The following is a 19,280-nucleotide window of genomic DNA, read 5'->3' as shown; positions in this document are numbered from 1 at the left end:
CTGTCAGATTTATGTGAAATCTCAAATGAGAAAAATTCCGGGAGCTAACAATATAATCACTGTAGCGAAAATTTTGTCCATCTTTCGTCAAACCCAAGTTGGTTATCCACACACTCACTGTTGAAATATAGCGATAGCAAATTTATTCTTTTTAAAATTTGAGTAATATAAATATAAAATTCCTTGTTTTGGTACACTGTACATTAATTTAGAAATACATCGTATTCATTTTATTTATCAAAATAAATTATTTTCTACCCTGTATATCACAACTTCACTGATTTATTTTCAAAAATTGAGTTTCGGAACCACTTCCCTAGTTCAATCTATGCTAATTCCTTTAGTTCCCATCCGAGTCGGTGAAAGAGGTCGCAGCCACCGTCCAGTGGGTGTTGTGTACTGTTCAGTTTAGTGTTTACCACTTCTCACTTCTCGACATCCATACAGATTTTCATCTTACAACCATTTAGATATTTCGAGTCGCAGTGGTAGAATAGCCGCAGTTACCAGTCGGTAACGTTCGACAAGATTTTTACGCGAAGAGCACCAAGAGTGTCGAAATAAACGACGGTAACGATGACCACGCGCACGTGGTTTTAGTGATTAAGTGGACGTAGATTAGTGATTTTATTTGTAGTGATGAACTAGGTGATAAGAAATAAAATACTCCCGTTCGGAGATGTTGTCGAATGTTGTTATCCCGCTGTTGGGCTGTTTCGTCGTCTTCGTTTATACTACGGTAATTTTTTTAATCGAAAATTATTTTTATTACTACACCTTATATATTAAATAGCAAATTAAACATTTCTAATTAATTAATTTAATAAACTAAAACATTTTAAGCCAAAAACTACTATTATTATTACTACGGATATTTTGTCTTTGAGTGTTTAGGTGAGAAGGGTGTCAATTCATTAAATTTGCGGCTGTTTAGCCTCGCAGTTATATTTACATTGTATAATACTAATAATACAAATTAAACTCATAAAAATATATGTACCATTAAATTAAAAATCAATATTTTCATATTTCTAACAAATTTTTTTGTACGGGATCTACGTTAGTTTGGACTATAGTGCTTGTAAAATTGTGAACCCATTATTTATTCATACTTACCCAGCAGGTATAAACCTGTAAAAGTGTAGGTGAGATAAATAACTTCTAAAGAAATAAACATTAGGAATGAATACTAAATTTTCTCTAAATACTAAAAATATATTTCATCTATTTTTTAAATTAAATAACTGTTATAATTAAATTCCAATCAATTTAAGATTGACTTCAATATTTTATAATACTCAAATTTAGTATTAATATTATTCTAACCTCAAATTTATGTTATCGAACTTTCATAAACTATTCATCTTTTTTCGGTTATTTCCGTCAAGAGATTTTAACTTGTGGTTTATTAAAATCATCATTCAAATTGGATACATGCATATAAAATTTTATCTTATTCACCGATTTTGCTCAATTTTTTCCGAATATTAAATTATAAAACATCTACTCTGGTACAGAGTTTATTTCAATTTCTAAAATTTAACAAATTTATATTGAACAATGGAAATTTGTTTTATTTTTCCATAATTTTTAAAATAAATTACCGGTGATGAAAAACATATTCAATAATAACATGAATAGTTAATAAAAGAATCAACTTACGAGGGTTGATATTTGAGTTTTGAGATATACAAGAAAAAACAAATAATTATAATTGGATATGGTTTTATCAAAATATTCTACATTGATATTAATCCACTTTTGCATGCGTTTGAACCATTTTTTTCCATTCCCACTCTTAAACATGTGATTTGAATGCATCAACCGCTTCTTCAGGTGTAGAAAAACGTTTATTTTTGATCTGCGGGAATAAGAAGAAATCATTTAATACCAAACAGCGACTATACGGCATATGACTCATTAATTCGATGTTTTGACTGCTCAAAAACGTATTTGTTTGAACTGATGTTTGAAATCTCGCTTGAAATTGTTTTGGTGGAAAATTATTCGTCATCTGGTAACCAAACGCTGGTGTAACATTCAGAATTAGAATAATTTTTTGAGTGACAAAACCCTTTTCAGTTTACTGTCGCGTTGATTAATCTGTATGCTAAACTATTTTTTTCGATTTAACTTGAAATACATTAATTCTAGGTCGACACGGTTTTCAAATTAAATGACCCTCTCTTATCTTACAAGAATTCTCCGGCTGGCCGACCGTAAGCAATTAAGTTTTTATAAAAATTGCAACAGGTAATATATTTAAAAAAATATTTTATTGCATTTGTACTTAAGATGGTAATCAGTTGACTTAATAGTTGTGGGTACGTTGCAATTTTACGTGTGAGTCTTATTTTTGTTGCAAATAAACGTTAAAGTTAAAATTGACGTTATCTACACATATATTATGATGCTGTATAAACTCCGGGCACCAAGAGGCGTATTATACGTACTGTCACTCTCAAGATCTCTTAGTTTTGGAGTAATCCCAAGTTTTTTATTTCTTTCTCATGAGTGAAAAGGGTGAGGTTAATTGAAAAACTGGATTCACTCACATATGTTTATTCATAAAATCAGCAGAATTACTCAATAACTTCAATTGAGATTATGATTTAAAGAAAGCTATGTTAGGTTAGGTGACGAGAGACTTTGATATATCTTGAGTAGCAACAGAGTATATATTCGTTAAGGTTCAAATAAGTCTAGAAAATGTGTGTACAGCTTAAATTTTGAGATGAGAAAGTGGAATCGTTCGCCCTTATTGTAAAAGATGTTATAAGGAATTGAAAAGTACCAAGAAGTTAACATTTATAAGGTTAACCAGAATAATAGGTACGATGAAAATATTCCTATATTAGGACCGAAGAATTAAATATCCCTTATCTAACCCAAAATCATGTCTTATGTCCTTTTTGTCTTCCCTTTCTTTTATGCTTTATTATTTTTATTTTTATATTCTTTTTGTTGACATCTCGTGTTTTCAGATGTTTTATGTGTCAATTTAAGAACGTACCATACTTTACATGGGTAATACTTACGATTAAAAGGGATGCTGGTTTTCAACTAAATTAAATAAACAATAGTACTTTTGGAGACGTCTAATAAAACGGTGAAGCCTTTTCATGTACCAAGTATTTTGTACACAGAAAATTACTTTAAAAAAAATCTAACCTAACCAAAAATTTTATATTTTCAAGTTTACATGTATTATCGTTTTATTTGAATATGTACTTTTAGAAACATCTAAATATTTTTTTGAAAGCTTGTTGAGTAAAATTAGAACTCTCTTTATACTGAATAGCCATAATTGAAATTTTTTTTGAATATGTAATAATTATTAAGCTTGTTTGTAGACCTGTTTCTTTTATTTGGTATTGAACTCTAATTTGAATCAGTTGTAACTAATTCTATAATTATGACGTGAATATAATATTTAAAGTTCCTTCAGTTTGTGCCACCACATCGAGGGCCGTTTGGAACTATGGCAATGAGAGATCCAAATAGACAGCTTGGCCCCGATGCCTGTATTTCTAAGAATATACCTCGTTATTGTTAGAGTATCCGAAAAGGACAGGACTTCTTTCGCGATCTTTCAAAATATCGATTTCATTATCCAACTGGTACTCATAAATTAAATATTGCGCCTGTAGTCTACAGAGTGGTATATATAAATTATATTTTAGTTTCACACTCGATAGATTCTGTTTTAATATGAGAAGCTCATTCTAGTCAAAATTATTCTTTAAAATAACCAATATAATTATTACGTGAACATAAATAGTTTTTACATTCATACTTTTGAAGCTAGATCTGTTATATTCGACACAAAATTATAGGTAATAATAATAGGTAATAATTAGTATATAAGTCGTATATGAGTCCATAGCAAAAATCAAAGCAGTATACTGCATGTCCGGAATTGAATATTATTATTAGAAGTCGTTTACAGTTTAGAAGGCACTTCTCAGTAAATATTCACTCAAATTAATGTGGGAAAAGATTATAACGATTTGATTCCAATTGGCAAGTGATTGTGCATTTTTTCTGCATTGTAAAATATTGAGCCTATAACTAATTCTGAACGTGGAGTCGGTCGGTAAACGTCGTGCTAAGTAAATAGCCGTGCAACAATGTTTCTGGAATTGGAGAAGCGAATTATTCATGGGTAAACTATCCGCTCATTGGATGCCGAGTTTGCTCACTTTGCGCATTCGAATGAACACTTCTCAGGCTATATTGATGCAGTTGAAGCAAAATGAGTCGGGTTTTTGCATCGATTCATAAATACAAAAAAACCTGGATCCACCACTACACTCCAAAAACGAAATAACAGACAAGACAGTGGATTCCATGGGCCAAGATGTACTGAAGAAAGCAAAGATGGTTTCATCGACCGGATAAGTGATAGCGATCGTTTTTTGGGATAGTGAAATTATGATCACCGACTATTGACTGATTAACATGAAAATACTTTTTCGGTGATTGCTATGGCTAAATTTCACGATTTGCACTTCAAATTGGTTGACTATCCACCGTCTGCATCAGTTCTGGACTCCAGCGACATTTTTCTTTAGTTCAAAGTTAAACATGCAGCAGAGAGATGCCTATCAGATGAGGACGTTGTCGCATATGTAAACGCCTTTTTTGAAGAGAAAGACGGCAAGAAAGAAGACTGAAAAATAAAAATGATTACGGAAAAAAGTCGTGTTTCTTTGTTTGGTCGAGAACTATATTTTAACTATTTCCGTTGTTCTTATAGAAATACTGTCGTTCATATCTACTTCAATGGCAGCCTTTTTTGTTTTCGCCACTTAAATTTTAATTTTACAACTGAAATCGTATATTTACATCTTTTATATTACTTCTGCTCAACTCAACAGTTTTGTATTTTTTGGTTAAATTTATTTATTAGTCTTTTAAAAACACAATGGTTGGGAAGTCTTCTCTATAAGGCATAAGACGATCTACTTTCATTAACCTCACGCAATATAATTTTGTCAATGATATCGTCAAAAACAATGGTCATTTTAATACCAGTTAATATTTTTCAATCTTTTGAGTTCAAATATTGCTCCGATTTAAATTTTTGGGTTGGACTCTCATGCTGTACTTATAATTTTTTTTCAAACTTAAGAAGCTATTCACATTTTATTTACCTTATATAAGGTAAGTTATGCACGAAATAAATCACATTATTTATTATTATATTTTTTGTACACATTACACAGTGAGGCAATATTATGTAATTGGTCAAGTAGATCGTCCTATGCTTTGTGGAAGAGTCCTTGATTTCGAGCACAATTTAAAAATATCAACATAACCTCATTGTTTCACATTTCCTTAATCTCCATTCTATTACTATGGTACGGCAACGTTGTTCAAATGTAACCTAGTTACTCGTTGATGTGCATCGATTTTTATAGTGTAGCACATTTCCTTTTTTGTAAATTAATGTAAACAATAGGATTATAGAATACATTTTACGTAAAAAATATAAACATAATACAGATTCATTTTGTTCAAATAGAATATTTGTCGGTATCGTTTAAATTCTTGACATTGACATATAGAAAATTCTTCCTTTTTTTTTGGTTCAAACCAAAGCTAAACTTAACCTATAATTTCTTTCCGAAATAGTATGTTATTCTATTCTCACATTTAGGATATTTACCATAACCTAAATATTCAGATTTATGTAGAAACTACTTTTCCTTCATATGATTCATTGACTTATTTATCTCTATTTCATTTCGTAAACCATAGAATACAGTTATGATCTACATTTTTTTGATTAAGTAAATTTGGGATTTATGTATTCTGATTGCCATTTCAATACATTATATGAAATCAAACAATTCACTTCCTTAAATATTACTGAAATTACTATTCGATTCGATAAAATTAATGCAGAAAATTGAACGCACTTGAACGTGTCAGTTAATTGTATTCAAATAAAATGTCAAAATGTAATGTATTTCAAACTGTATAATCAGTATAATTTTCAAAATTTCTGGTAATTTTCTGTAATGTATTTCGAACTGTATGAACAGTGCAATTTTAAAAATTTCTGGTAAATTCTTAACATGTTAAATATTTCATTATGGAAGTTGTGAAAAATGAATTGGATTTTTACTCGAAGTTCGCAAGTCCCTTAATTTTTGCTCTTCCCGAAGCTAAAGACCGAGCTTTGGCCGCCTCGTGGGTCAAAAAAATCAAAGAAGATGAAAATACTAACGAAAAATTGAAAACGGACTACATAAAACTATTACTCTTTGCATTACAAAGAAGAAAACTGGTCGGAATTTTTACTGATGATCCTACTAAATATGAAACACTCGAGGAATTCCCAGATGAGTATGATCTCAATGCTATGGCACAGGATCTCATAGAAATAGAACAAAAAGAAAGGCGTACTAATATAAAAAGACAATTGCAAGGTGAGATGGGGGATTTCCCTCCTTACACCACCGATATTTCATCTGATTTGCGAGAATATGTGGCTGCACAAGATATCCCTTGTTTTGGTGTACATTGTTATTACGCCATATCAAAAGATCCTATTACCAGTTGGTACAATGCTGAGAAGGGAATATTTCCTAAAGCTGCTAAAAGTGCAGTTAATACAGATAGCCCACTTCCTCCAGACCTTAGTCCACCTGATACATGTGCTTCATGTCCTGGACCTGAAGGAAAAGAACCTTGTTCGCCGGGATCTTCTTCACCAGATCAATCAGAACCAGATAAAAGAAAGAAAAAGTCGAAAAAGAAATTGGGAGGTACTCCCCCCGTTAAACCTCTAGTTACTGAAACTCAATTAGAAGAGGAAGAAACGAGAAAACCACCAACATGGAGTTCCAATTTGATAGAAGTGATTGAAAAACCACGAACTGCAACTGGAGCAATACCAAAAGTGTGTTCGGCAAAGCAACTTCGAGAAGACGATAGATTTGGAGATATAGATTCCGAATTAGAAGAAGATTATAATGAAATGGAAAGAGCTTTGAAAGATTTTCAAAGAGGCGACATTCGAGAGCAGCGAAGAAAACGGGAAAAACGAAGTAAAGCGGATGATTTAGATATGGAAGAATCTTCAGAAGATGACAGAGAAACCGTTGAAAATGTTGAAGAGAAAACTGATTTGGAAAACTTTTTTGATCTAAACGAAACGGAATATGAACAAGAACTCAAGGAAGATGCGTTACTTGTTAAGTACTTCCGGGATACTATAAATAAACGGATGATTCAAAAAGACAAAGATAGTTTCAAGGACAACATTAGAGGTACGTTGCCAGCCCAATCCGGAATTCCTTTGACAACGCCTAAACCATCTGTAAGTCCTAAAAGGTTGAATATATTCCCGCCCATATATGCTTCTGAGGAACCGCTGCTAAAAGATACAACGAAACAAACAGATACAGGTAGTCCAAAACCTACATGTCCCTATTCATGTAGTGGCAGAGATGCGGATATGGACAGAATATTCCAAGAAGCTTCTGCCATTGCCAAATTAATGGAAGACGATTTAGAAGCCGATTACAGTGATACAGAAGAACGTTATGTGGAAGAAAAAATTGATGAACAACCACAGTTTCCCGAACCTGAAGTTCCACCTAGCGAACCTACACAACCAATTACTAGGGGCTCTCCAGCTGCACACAAAATATTCGCTGATGTTATACCTCCTTTAATGGAACAACTAAAGCCAGATGATACCGCTCAACAACGACAATATCCATCAGAAACATTAGAACAAGATAAAAGTATGAGCATGCCGATGCCAATTCCTCAAGAACCAACCACAAATCAAGAATACGATTACTTAGATTCGTTGTTTGAAAAGGATAAGAAAACAGCCAATACGCTTAAAAACGTTTCACATATAATATCTGATATGAAGCAAGACCAAGAAACGTCATTTATGACTACTCCTAGACAACAATACAGTGATGGACAATCTCTCTCCCAAACAAGACAAGAAATCAAGTCTCCTGCAATTACACCTAGTAGACCAACAAGTACAACAAAAATCACCCAATCGTCTACAAAAATAACAACTTCTGTACCAGCAGCTAAACAGAGAGAAACGCCTCCATCTGCAGAGGATGATAGGATATTTGATTTTGCGAGGGGCTATGTTCCTCCTGAATATAAATCTCCTCCTGCATATAAGTCTCCTTCTGCTGGCGTAGGTTCGGAATCACCTCCTTATTTTATGTCTCCTGGGAAGGATGGGAGCCCGCAAGTTAGAACAAAAAACATCCCTCCGCGTCAGTCGGCACCACCTGTAACTTCACCACCTGCTGGAGATCGTACATGTCCATCAGCAAGACGAAGATTGAATTTTGCTGATGTTGATACTGATACCTTTTTAGCACAGTCTACGGCAAGACAACAAGGTTTTCTCCCTTTATCTCCTATGCAAAAACCTAAAATGGGTTTTCGTGATATGGATACTGATACTTTTCTAAAAGAAGCTATGTCAAGGCAAAAAGATTTACCACCACTCTCAACGGATACTTCACCGCAAAGGGGTATGTGGACACCTCAAAAAGAAGGCTTGACAGGAACGGGAAGACCCTCACCAACATCCGCGCTTTTCAAAACTCCTCCTTATTCGCAAATGCTTAGTAGTGAACAAACTCCTCCTTTCTTTGACTCTCCACAATCACCAGCAACACCTCCATTTGTTGTACCACAATCAAAAGTCGAAAATTTATTTGACACATCAATGGGAGATCAATATTTTTCTCCTCCTCCTATATCCCCTGGCACGCAACAAAGGTTCGATAGAGGAGCAAAATCACCCCCTTTTCCTAAATCTCCCCAAACAGCCGATAGTTTATTTGACACTTCGATGGGTGATCGATATTTCTCCCCACCTCCCTTGTCACCTGGAGTGCAACAAAGATTTGACGGAGTAAAAACACCTACTTTCACTAAATGTCCTAAAACACAACAATTTTCACCATTGGATCCTGGTTTCGTTAATTTAGCGGATACATCATTGGGTGATTTATATTACTCTCCTCCAGCATCTCCGGACATGTCTCCTGGAATGCAACGGATGCAACAATCACCACCAATTCAAAGCTTTCAGCCTCGGAGTGCTGAACGTGCTAAACAACAAGATGTGCGTGATATGCAACAATCGATCAGAAGGTCACCTCCCCCAAAAACTGCTGGTTCTTCACCTCCCTTGGACAAATTTGGTTTACCTCCTGTGGTGCAATTATCACCATTATCGAAGGTTGATTATAGTCAATTATATGAACGACATCCAGATCTTCAGTCACCTGGTCGTAGACAGCCCCCATCCACAAGAACTCCCCCTGCGGCAGAGCAAGCTCCTTCAGCAAGACCTCGATTGGGTATCTACGATGTAGATACTGACACTTTCCTTGCAGAAGCAATGGCCAGACAAAAAGATTTACCTGCGTTGCCCGCTGATTACCCAACTCCAAGTATGCGAACACCTCCTAGAAGATCGTGGGAATCACCAGAAAGGCCCTTCTTACAAACACCACCTAATTATCAAATGCTTGATGCAATAGAGACTCCTCCGTTTTATGATTCTCCACGAACTCCTGGCGCATCACCTTCACCTCAATCTCCTGATGTATCTCCGGGAATGCGACAAATGTTAGAGCAATTACCACAAGCTCAAAGTTTTCTCCGTTGTAAAGGTACTAAACCAAGTACGAGTGGCGCACAAGCATCAGGCAGGTCAGGACCATCACGCAGATCGGCACCATCCCGTAGAGCTCCAACTCCTTTACCGACAATTGCTGGCTCTCCACCCTATGCTGATCAATCTGATGTACGTTATCCTACTGAAAATATCCCACCTTCGGAGAGCACTCGTCGTTCAAATGCTCAAAGTGCTAGACCTAATCAAAATAGATCCAGTTATCGACCATGTCCAAATCCCCAAGAACGTCGAAGAAGTGGTCAACGTCCAACTCGATAGAAAATTAATGTTTTTTCAGTCGATGTCCATGTTTACAATAATATAATAGACCTAAACACTGTCGATTTGTATCTCGCCCAAAATAAAGCGAATTAAAGAAAATCATTTATTTTCATAATATTAAACTTGATTTTTACTTATTGTAATACTGCGAAAGTTCTAATGGTCCTAATGTCATCTTGAGCAGCTTCACAATTTTTTTCGGGATTCCTAGTAGATAGAAGATATTTTTTTAAAGAGGTCATAAATCTTTAGAGAACGTCAGTCAGTGAATGGTGTCAGCCAACCAGAGTCAAGACCAAGCTGACAATCTCAACATGCATGGGTTTGGTATAGATATGGAGTCTTGTCGATTGAGTTTATGCAACAATAAACAATCATAAATACAACTGTATATACGTATATATGTATGAATGCAATTCGTAGTCCTCTGATGTTTGTTACCATCAGACAAATCTTTTAGTTAGGAGCAGATTGACCACTCAACGAATAGTCTAGAATGATTCTCACTTATTTCACTACCTAACAGAGTTTCTTGACAGCTGTCGCCACAGATGACGAGGTAAGGGCAGCAGTTGAAGACTGGTTATCCTCACAGATCGCAAATAACTAGGCCTTAAGTGTGTAGAAGCTTGTATGACAAATTTTTAAGGCAAATATGGAAACTATGTAAAAAAATAAGAACACGGGTAAAGATATTAAAAAATAAAGTTTGATGTTTATAAGTAAACAGACCTTAGTTTCCAAATTACCTTGTATAAGTTTTAATTTTGTTGAATCAACTAATAGAGAATTGAAATTCCTTTTAAATCAGATGTCACATGACATACAATGCTAGTTAACAATCATAGGTAACATAATACCTACAAAAAGTATTATAAAACATGGGTGTTTTAAAATAAATATCTAAATCATTCTGTTTCGGGTATAATCAATTCAGTCCATAAATAAGGGTTAGTTTCAGTGTGTGATAGAGATATACGAATATTTCTTTTCAGTTTAAATATAACTCAATTTGGCAGATCTGTTTCACCTATCAACAATTTTCGATTCTTTGAGGATAATATTCGTGTATTTTGTAAACCAAATGTTTAGTTCACAAATATCTATCATTCTTCTATTAAAATACAAATAAATTTTTGTTGATACCTTCTCAATCTATAGCAAGTCAAAATTCCTAATAAAACAAAGTAAGATTTGATATAATACATGATATTTCATATTAATAAATGTCAAAACATTCAGTACAATATGCCATTATAATAAAACTTATTTAAAAATTTTGATAGTGTATACAGTCGATTCTGGATTCAAAAATGTAACTCGATTTATTATGGAATTTGCATCGTGTGAAATAGAAGTTCAAAATTTAACACATATATATTTAAAAGTGTAATTGGTTAAGAAGGGCTTTCAAATATGTCTGATACTGTAGAATTAACTGCAGTACCAATTGATCAAGAATACTTTGATACCTTGTTCTTAGAAGATAGAGCAACTGCTGATGTAGTTCAAAAACTTGTTAGCAATATGTCAAATGAAGAAAATCGCACTCCACTTCCTCGTGGATCTCCACCTCCAGCTTCACATACAGAACATTTTTCACGAATACCTAGACCAGGACAAGCAACAAGAATGGTTCAACAGCAATTCACAAATAGACCACCTCAAACCACTGTAACCACAGATTCCTCTGAATCCCGCCAACCTTCCAGAATAGCTAAGTATATACCTATAAAAACGACCCAAGCCGTACCTGAAAGTGGAGGGACTCCCAAAGTATTAATACATGAAAAAACTAGACAACTACAAAATCTAACTAATAAACCACCAATATCAGTACCCAGATCCAATGCAGATAGAAGAATTCCACAAAAAACTGTTACGAAGGTGCCACCATTAAGTGCTAGTAGAGTTATAAATAAAATAACACCATCGAGTGCTGATAGAAATATGAGAAGGATACCTCAACCAATTGATAGAAGAAGTATTGCAAGATATGATGAAAGAAAAGAAGATGTATCACAATTAAATTGTCCTGTAACACCATTTATAGCAAACGAACAGAATCCATTAAAATCCCCTTCTTCTGATCTAAAAGATTCTAACCAGCGCGATGGAGAATTTCCAAGCGTTAAAATATTTAGTGCAAGCTGTGTAGCAAAAGAAGAACCTATTAGATCTTTTACATCACAGAAGAAATATATATCTTCTTGTAATTTGAAACAAAATAATAATCGTGAGGATTCTTTAGACCCACCAATTCCTCAACAATTACCGACACAATCACAAATACCTAACAAGTCCTCTGAAATGCCAAGAACTCGAAGTCAATTACCACAAGCTCAACAATATCCGCAATGTAACAACTCATATTCAGATCCAAAAAAATTCAATCATGTGCCTAATATATCAACGAGGCAGGATATGATTGCTCTCGAGAGAAAAAAACCGACAAGAAAATCCGCACCTCAACCTACAATGCCAACTAGACCCGCTTCCCCACCTTCAAATAATATATTTAGGTTATCATCACATAGCAAACATTCCCCATTGTTCTCAGATTACCCGAGATCAAATATTTATCCATTTTCGCGTAGTCAAAGTTCACCACGAAATACTCAAATTAAATTGGCAAGTCCAGAATTAACAAGCAAGTCAAGAAATCGGTATGATAACATCCATCTAGGTGTAACTAGTCAACCCGGTTCGGTCTTTCGTCGGAATCTATCAAGCCAGTCTGCTCTAGTTACTCAATCCAGAAGTGCTTCTAAGACAGCAGGTGGTACAGGCTTTATTCCAACTTATCGATTTGGACCAACTAATCGCACAATTCCCGGCAATTTCTCAAATACAGGTATATATGTTAACAATAATCGCATTATTGAGGAAGACACTAAATCTTTTAATGGAGTCAAAGCAATGGAACTCCCTCAGTTTCCTGAAACTAAAGCTACAACTAAATACTCGAGTGACATATGTTTCAATAAGTCTGTTTGTTATTAGTTGGACCAAAGAAGACTTCACAGTAAATATGATTATGTAATTGTGAAATATGTTTGAAATATAATCTACAAAATATTTCTATCAATCTTTCCACTGTTATTAATTCATATATTAAGTATTTGAGCTATTACTGGCGAAAGGATTCTTGGAATTATTAAATCGTAAAGTTTCAACTTGTGGTAATAGCCATAATTCACTTGATGAGTTATGACTGTATTAACAATCGTTAAAACATTATTGTTATATTTTCTGCTATGTCTTTGCCACGTAGGAATGGGAAGTTATTAATTATATTACTTGTTGTGTTCTAGAGGAATAGCCCTTTGTCTGCTACGTAGAGAAATATCGAAAAATAAAAACTCAAATACTTAAAGATGTTGTATACCTTCATACCTCAATATATAATAATTTTGTTTCAATCACGTCTAGTTTCTTTGTTGCAGCTACATATTCATGTCTAACTTCATATACGTGTCTTTATAGAATAACTTCTTATCTCAGCGACGAAATTACTACATCGTTAATTGAACAGGGCTATTCAAACTATTTTGGATTTCCTGTGAGGAATCAAGATCAAAACCTGAGCTCCACATAAATATTGTGTAAAGTTTGTGTTACTGCTATTATGTTGGGCTAAACAAGATTTAAGTGATTATTATTTTTGTTTGTCTTAAACAAAAGGCATTACAATCAAGTCCAAATACACTATCCAATATGCAAACAAATTAATCCTACTCAGGGCTGAATTGCCTTGTCAAAGATTCCAAATCGATCAGAAAGTCAGAATTCTACTCTGGAACTTGTACCAAATCAGCATGATAAAGTATCTGAGTCGCCCAAGTTATGAATGGCACTTATTGACCCAAAGTGATTTTAATCTGTCTAAAACACGAGAGAGTTTGGGATCTAGGTTAAACGAATGGAATTTACTTTCTCCTGATACGAAAATTTCTTATTTTCGACATCGTGACGATTGAATAAAACTTGATTTTTCTAAAACAGGTTTGATAAGATCCAAATCAATGGTATTTATCCCTCAAAATCTAGTTTGAAAGCAGTGTTGCTGCATAATGGAAATAAACTTCCTTCACTGCCGGTTGCTCATGGCTCTGATATGAAAGAGACTTACAAAATGATCCTTTAGTGAACCCTGATGACATTCTTTTACTACCGCAGCTCGATCTGATAAAAAATTCTGTATAAGCTATATATAAAGATGGCAATGCCTTCATATATCTGAATGAGAAATTCCCCAAACTCAGTGAGACAAAAATTAAAGTGATCCACAAATACGGCAACCAATAAAGGATAAAGGTTTTGAAGAAAAACTGAATGTGCAGGAAAAAATCTCCGGAAAATGTTTTGTAAACGTTATCCAAAATATTCTAGGAAACCATAAATGAACATAAAGAGAGGTCTCCATTCTTAAGCGATTTTTGTTTTTTTTTTGTAGTGCGTTGGTGCCACTGAACAACAGTTTCATTTTGACAACTGACTGGACGATGCATTCTTCGGTCATGTGTGAGTGTGTTGTGAGGGATACGGTCAAAACATATAAATCCACAGTGAAAACCTAACCTCAAAATTAATGGATAGCTAAATATATTGAAATTATTATGCGTCCGTCTCTAAAAAGATAATGTAATTATGGCGGTAGAGGACACGTCTCGTAATTCTAGTGTTGTAAATTGAATTTCTTCAACCGACCTTCCTCACATGAGCTTCTAAATTTAAATAATATTTCCAGAGTCAACTCTCAAACATGAATCAGTGCTACCAACCGACCATCTAAGCTAGGGTGTAATTTCTCTAATGTATATTTTTAAGAATCTTTCTATAATTAAATAATGTGAATGTTATATTCATCCATTATAAAACTTAAATAAATAAAACACATTGCAGAAAAAATTGTTTCGCCTCGATCCAAAATTTTCAAAAGAATAACCTTAACCGTTCACAAAATGAGATTTCTTTTTGAAACATCCCGTACGTTCTAAGAAATTTCAAGGTGTTGGGGCCAAGCTGTCTGGTCGACTCTCAAACTAAGAGACAGGCCCTTTCATTCTCGAGAACACTGACTGATACAGCGTTGTACGTTTTGAATAATATCTTTATAATGGTCCATTGTATAACGAGTTTTATTTTCATTTTATGGCATTTCTCAAGGCATATAAAGAAGAATGGCATGGGAAAGATTTGCTCTTGCATGACAACTACTCTATTTTTAGTTGCATTAGGTATTATCATGGTTGTCTATTTAATAATTTATTTTTGTTGGAATCGTTAGTAGAATAATTAATATCATCATTTATCTGTTATTTTCTGGACTGACATTATTTGTATTAGTTTGAAATAAGCCAAATTTTCGTTTACGTCACCAAGGTTATATTTCTATTGCGTGGCTACAGTTCTATGGAGAAATGTATATACAGTTCTATGGAGAAGTGTATATACAAAAAAATTACTTATAAACATAAAATAATGGTTAAAAAAACGTTTGTATCAAAACATTGTACATGCTTATAGCTTTTTTGGCTTAAAAGCTTATCAATGTAAAATTTGTGTTAGATTTAGTTGGGAGTCATTTGTGATTTTTCTTCACGTAGTATCATACATTTATGAGGTTATAGTTGAATGTTTTATGAAATTCGAATAGTGAAGATGGTGACATTAATGTTTAATTAGATCGAGAAAATGGATTCGAATTCGAATTATTTGCTTAGTTGACTTCTTTAAGTCAGTTTTTTTTTGTTTAAAAAACCTATTTACATCACCTTCACATAATGTTTTTACAGAGTCTTATCCAATTTTCCACGCTAAATACGAAAACGTGTGTTTTGTTGATCGGAAAGATAAACATCGAGCTATTGGAGATTTTTTATTTAATTTTTCATTTTTTCTTAGAGAGAGCTGTCAAACTACCTTAGCTATTTCGGTCACATGATTATGTTAAAGATAATATAGCGTCCAACCTCAACCTCCAAAAGCTATAAGATTGATATTTTATACCCAGACAGGACCAATTCCACTGCCGCAGAACCAGCCGTCTCTGTAAAAACAGTAACCTAGGTCTGCGTTAAATTCAATCAGTTTGCTTCTGCACCATTCAGAATGCTTTCAATATAAACCAGTGGGTTAATGTCTGCGGAGGTATAGATCTGGTTGGCCCCTAAAACATGACAGGGCAGCTGACAAGATGCATGGTGAAAGCCAGCGTTTACTTCGAACCCTTCTGAAATGTGTCTATGGAAGGCGACCCGAATGGATCGAGCTTTGAGAAAACTACTAAGCTAGTCGATAGGTGAGGACGACAAATCGTATGATCCTTATTTATTTAGGAGATTAGCGTGATAGATCTTGTCAAAAACCTTCGATAAGTCAAGAGCAGTTACCCGGGATTTGTCTATGACTTTTTACGAAATCCGTACTGATCGTCGCTGATGACTTTCATGGACTCAAGATAACTCAAGGTTTGCTGATTAACGATTTGACAATCACTGGGACCAAAGCAATCGGACGTTAGTTGTTGGGAAACGATTTATTTCCATTTCTGGGTTGAAATGGAGCAAGTTTCCAAACTGCAGGAATAACATTTTTTTCGTTTTGTAGGGAAAAGTTTGCATGGCGGACTTATTAGTTCAGCTGCGCAATTTTTCCATACAATTGGTGGTATTTCATCGAGGGGCTTTATTGTCCAAGCCTTGGAGAAATTTTGCTACATCTTGGTGTCGGAATTCTATTTCTGGTATCGATGAACCAACTCTATGCCTACAGCAGCTCTTGGAATCAGAGGGAAAACTTTCAGACCTTGTGGAATAATGTAGCAGCTACACACTGACCTGTCTGTTGCTTGAGGAGCTTAAATTCCTTCCAAAATTCAATCATCATCAGTTGTGTGTTAACAAATCTGATCAGGGAAATTTTAAAAGTACGTAATGTTGCAGTACAGTAGTTTCATCAATTTATGATTCAACACAAACAAGATTAATATCATTGAATAGGTTCTACCCTGTCATCTTTATAATCGTTGATATTCAAATTTCATCAATTGAAGGGGAGAATACTGTTTGGCATTTTTCAATTTTTCACCACTGTTATAATGAGAAATAATTTTCTACTGCAATTTTTTACTTCTAATTATATTATATCGCATGGGTGATTTCATTGTAATTATTGCATCCATCTCGTGGAAAATTGCCTTCAATGTAGTTCTTAATAAAAATATAATTCGTAAAATAGTTGATATTGTTAATAATCACCACGTATTTTAACAGGAAACACTGTTATGTGGATGACCTGTAAATTTCTATTAGATTAGTGATGTGGGCGGATGCTTATTATGATGTTAACTAAACTATTTGATATTTTAATAAATCAAAATGATAATTGATGAAAGTAATATTCGTAAGGAGCCCACACGAAGTGAAGCTTTTAATCTGCATCTGTGTACAATACAAAATTTGAAACAAAATCAATTCTTATACACGTTTGTACAGTTTGGCAAATACAAGAGTGAATGTCGACAAATGTACGGTAAATAATCAAAGTACTAATTCTGTATCCCAGTACTAATCCCTACTACCAAACGAGCATTGACAGGCGTGGCTATTTCACATTCATTCCTCTATTTGCCAAGTGTATATATAAACTAGACGCCCTAGTAGACAGATAATTTTTTTCCGCTTTTTCTTATTAACTAAGAATTCGCAAAGAAAAATTATATTCTTTAAAAGGATGTATAGATTTCAAACATAAATATCTTATTTTGAGAAAAATTCATTCAATATGTAAATAAAAAATGCTGCAGAAGCCTACACATGCTCTCCAATGTTACATTGAAGTATTACGAGGAGTCTATTTGAAATTAATCTTATTGGGAAGCCACGTAACGTTCAAGATGATTCTTTCACTACTCTTAACAATGCTGGAAGTCGGATACCGGAATAACCTCCAGATATTGGGTTACAACTTTTAAATGTTTCCTATATCTAAAAATGTTTCTTGAGTGATTTTTCAGTTCAGAACAGTCAAAATCTAATGAACAAGTGGGACTCAAATTCAACTATTTTGGTCGTTAAAAGATGCTTTGAACAAAGAAACTCTCGGTTTCTATTGCAGTTAAAATGTTTCTGCTACGGGTCATCTTTCATAGACTATCGACACCTAAACTTTTGATAAAATATTATCTCCGTAGACTTGAAAAGTTCAGTTGAAGCATTCTTTCTTATGATTATTTGAAGAGTATATAAAGAAAGGAAAAGTTTGGGATGGTATTCTTGGAACTTGATTAATTGAGGAAAATCTAACTAGGGGGAATTTTCTTCAAATAACAATAAACCCCTTAATCTTATTCATTTGGATGGAGCTGGAGATGGAGCTTCGGTAAAAAGGTGAACGAATGGTGCCAAAATCTTCGTGCACATATCCGAGAGACATCAGAGACTCTTAGCATCTATTATGGATCGATTCAACATATTTTGGATCACGTTTAGTGCGAAGGCTTCAATTCTGGACTATTCTACATCAAGACTTAATGATAATGATGTCGAAACTGTCCCACAATTTAGCAAAAGACGCTCCAAAAATGAGCTAAAACCACAAAAACCCCACCAATGTTGCTCAGATATCAAGATGATGATCTTCGATTACTGTGGTGTGGTTCATGAAATCGACGCAGAAGGTCAAATGGTAAATAATGAGTTCTTGCCATGTTGAAATAATTCGTCGTCAATAACCAGATTTTTGAGTAAACATGGATTTTTCACCACGATGTTGCTTCGTCACATTCGAGCATGAACCATTACTCACCGTATTCACCAGATTTAGCTCCCTGTGACCTTTTCTTCTTTTCTAGAATCAAAATCCGCTTCGTGGATAATAATTCCATTGAAGCCAGGGACGGATACAGAGATTTGAGTTTCGGAGAGGGGCTTAAAATTTTAAAAAGAGGGCGTCGAAAGGGTCATTAATTGCGATTTATATTATCAAAATTATTATTACTTATCATATTGATTTATCATATGATAAAGTGTTTCAATCAAATTTTATATATATATATATATATATATATATATATATATATATATATTTCTCAAACTCATTTTGAAAAAATAATCGAACTGAGACATTTTTCAAAGTGGACAAAGGAATGCAGCAGCTCATTAGATATGCATCTCTTCAATGCGCAAAACGTGTATCTACTTGTGGTCATTCTTGAAATAAATTTAACAAAATAAACATCGGAAAAGAAATGGTTTCTGATAACGCGACGTGTTAGCAGTTACACCAGAATCCGTCTGCCAGTTTT

At 34.1% G+C, this 19,280-nt stretch overlaps 1 protein-coding gene across 3 annotated transcripts in view; it reads left to right on the top strand.

The window, feature by feature from the left end:
- Positions 1 to 384: 384 nt before the first annotated feature.
- The window catches only part of LOC130441192 (SPARC-related modular calcium-binding protein 2), a 39,598-nt gene continuing 20,702 nt past the window's right edge, over positions 385 to 19,280 (top strand). The window contains exon 1 of one of the 3 annotated variants that reach the window (XM_056774758.1): positions 385 to 739. In XM_056774758.1, coding sequence (XP_056630736.1) covers positions 680 to 739 — 60 coding nt within the window. In that variant the 5' untranslated portion in view covers positions 385 to 679. The remainder of the gene's footprint in view (positions 740 to 19,280) is intronic. The other 2 variants (XM_056774759.1, XM_056774757.1) reach the window with 2 other exon arrangements.

This window comes from Diorhabda sublineata, chromosome 3, assembly GCF_026230105.1.
Source record: "Diorhabda sublineata isolate icDioSubl1.1 chromosome 3, icDioSubl1.1, whole genome shotgun sequence".
NCBI classification, from domain to species: domain Eukaryota; kingdom Metazoa; phylum Arthropoda; class Insecta; order Coleoptera; family Chrysomelidae; genus Diorhabda; species Diorhabda sublineata.
Note: the sequence above shows the minus strand (reverse complement) of the source record. Positions and strands in the feature narration are given on the sequence as shown.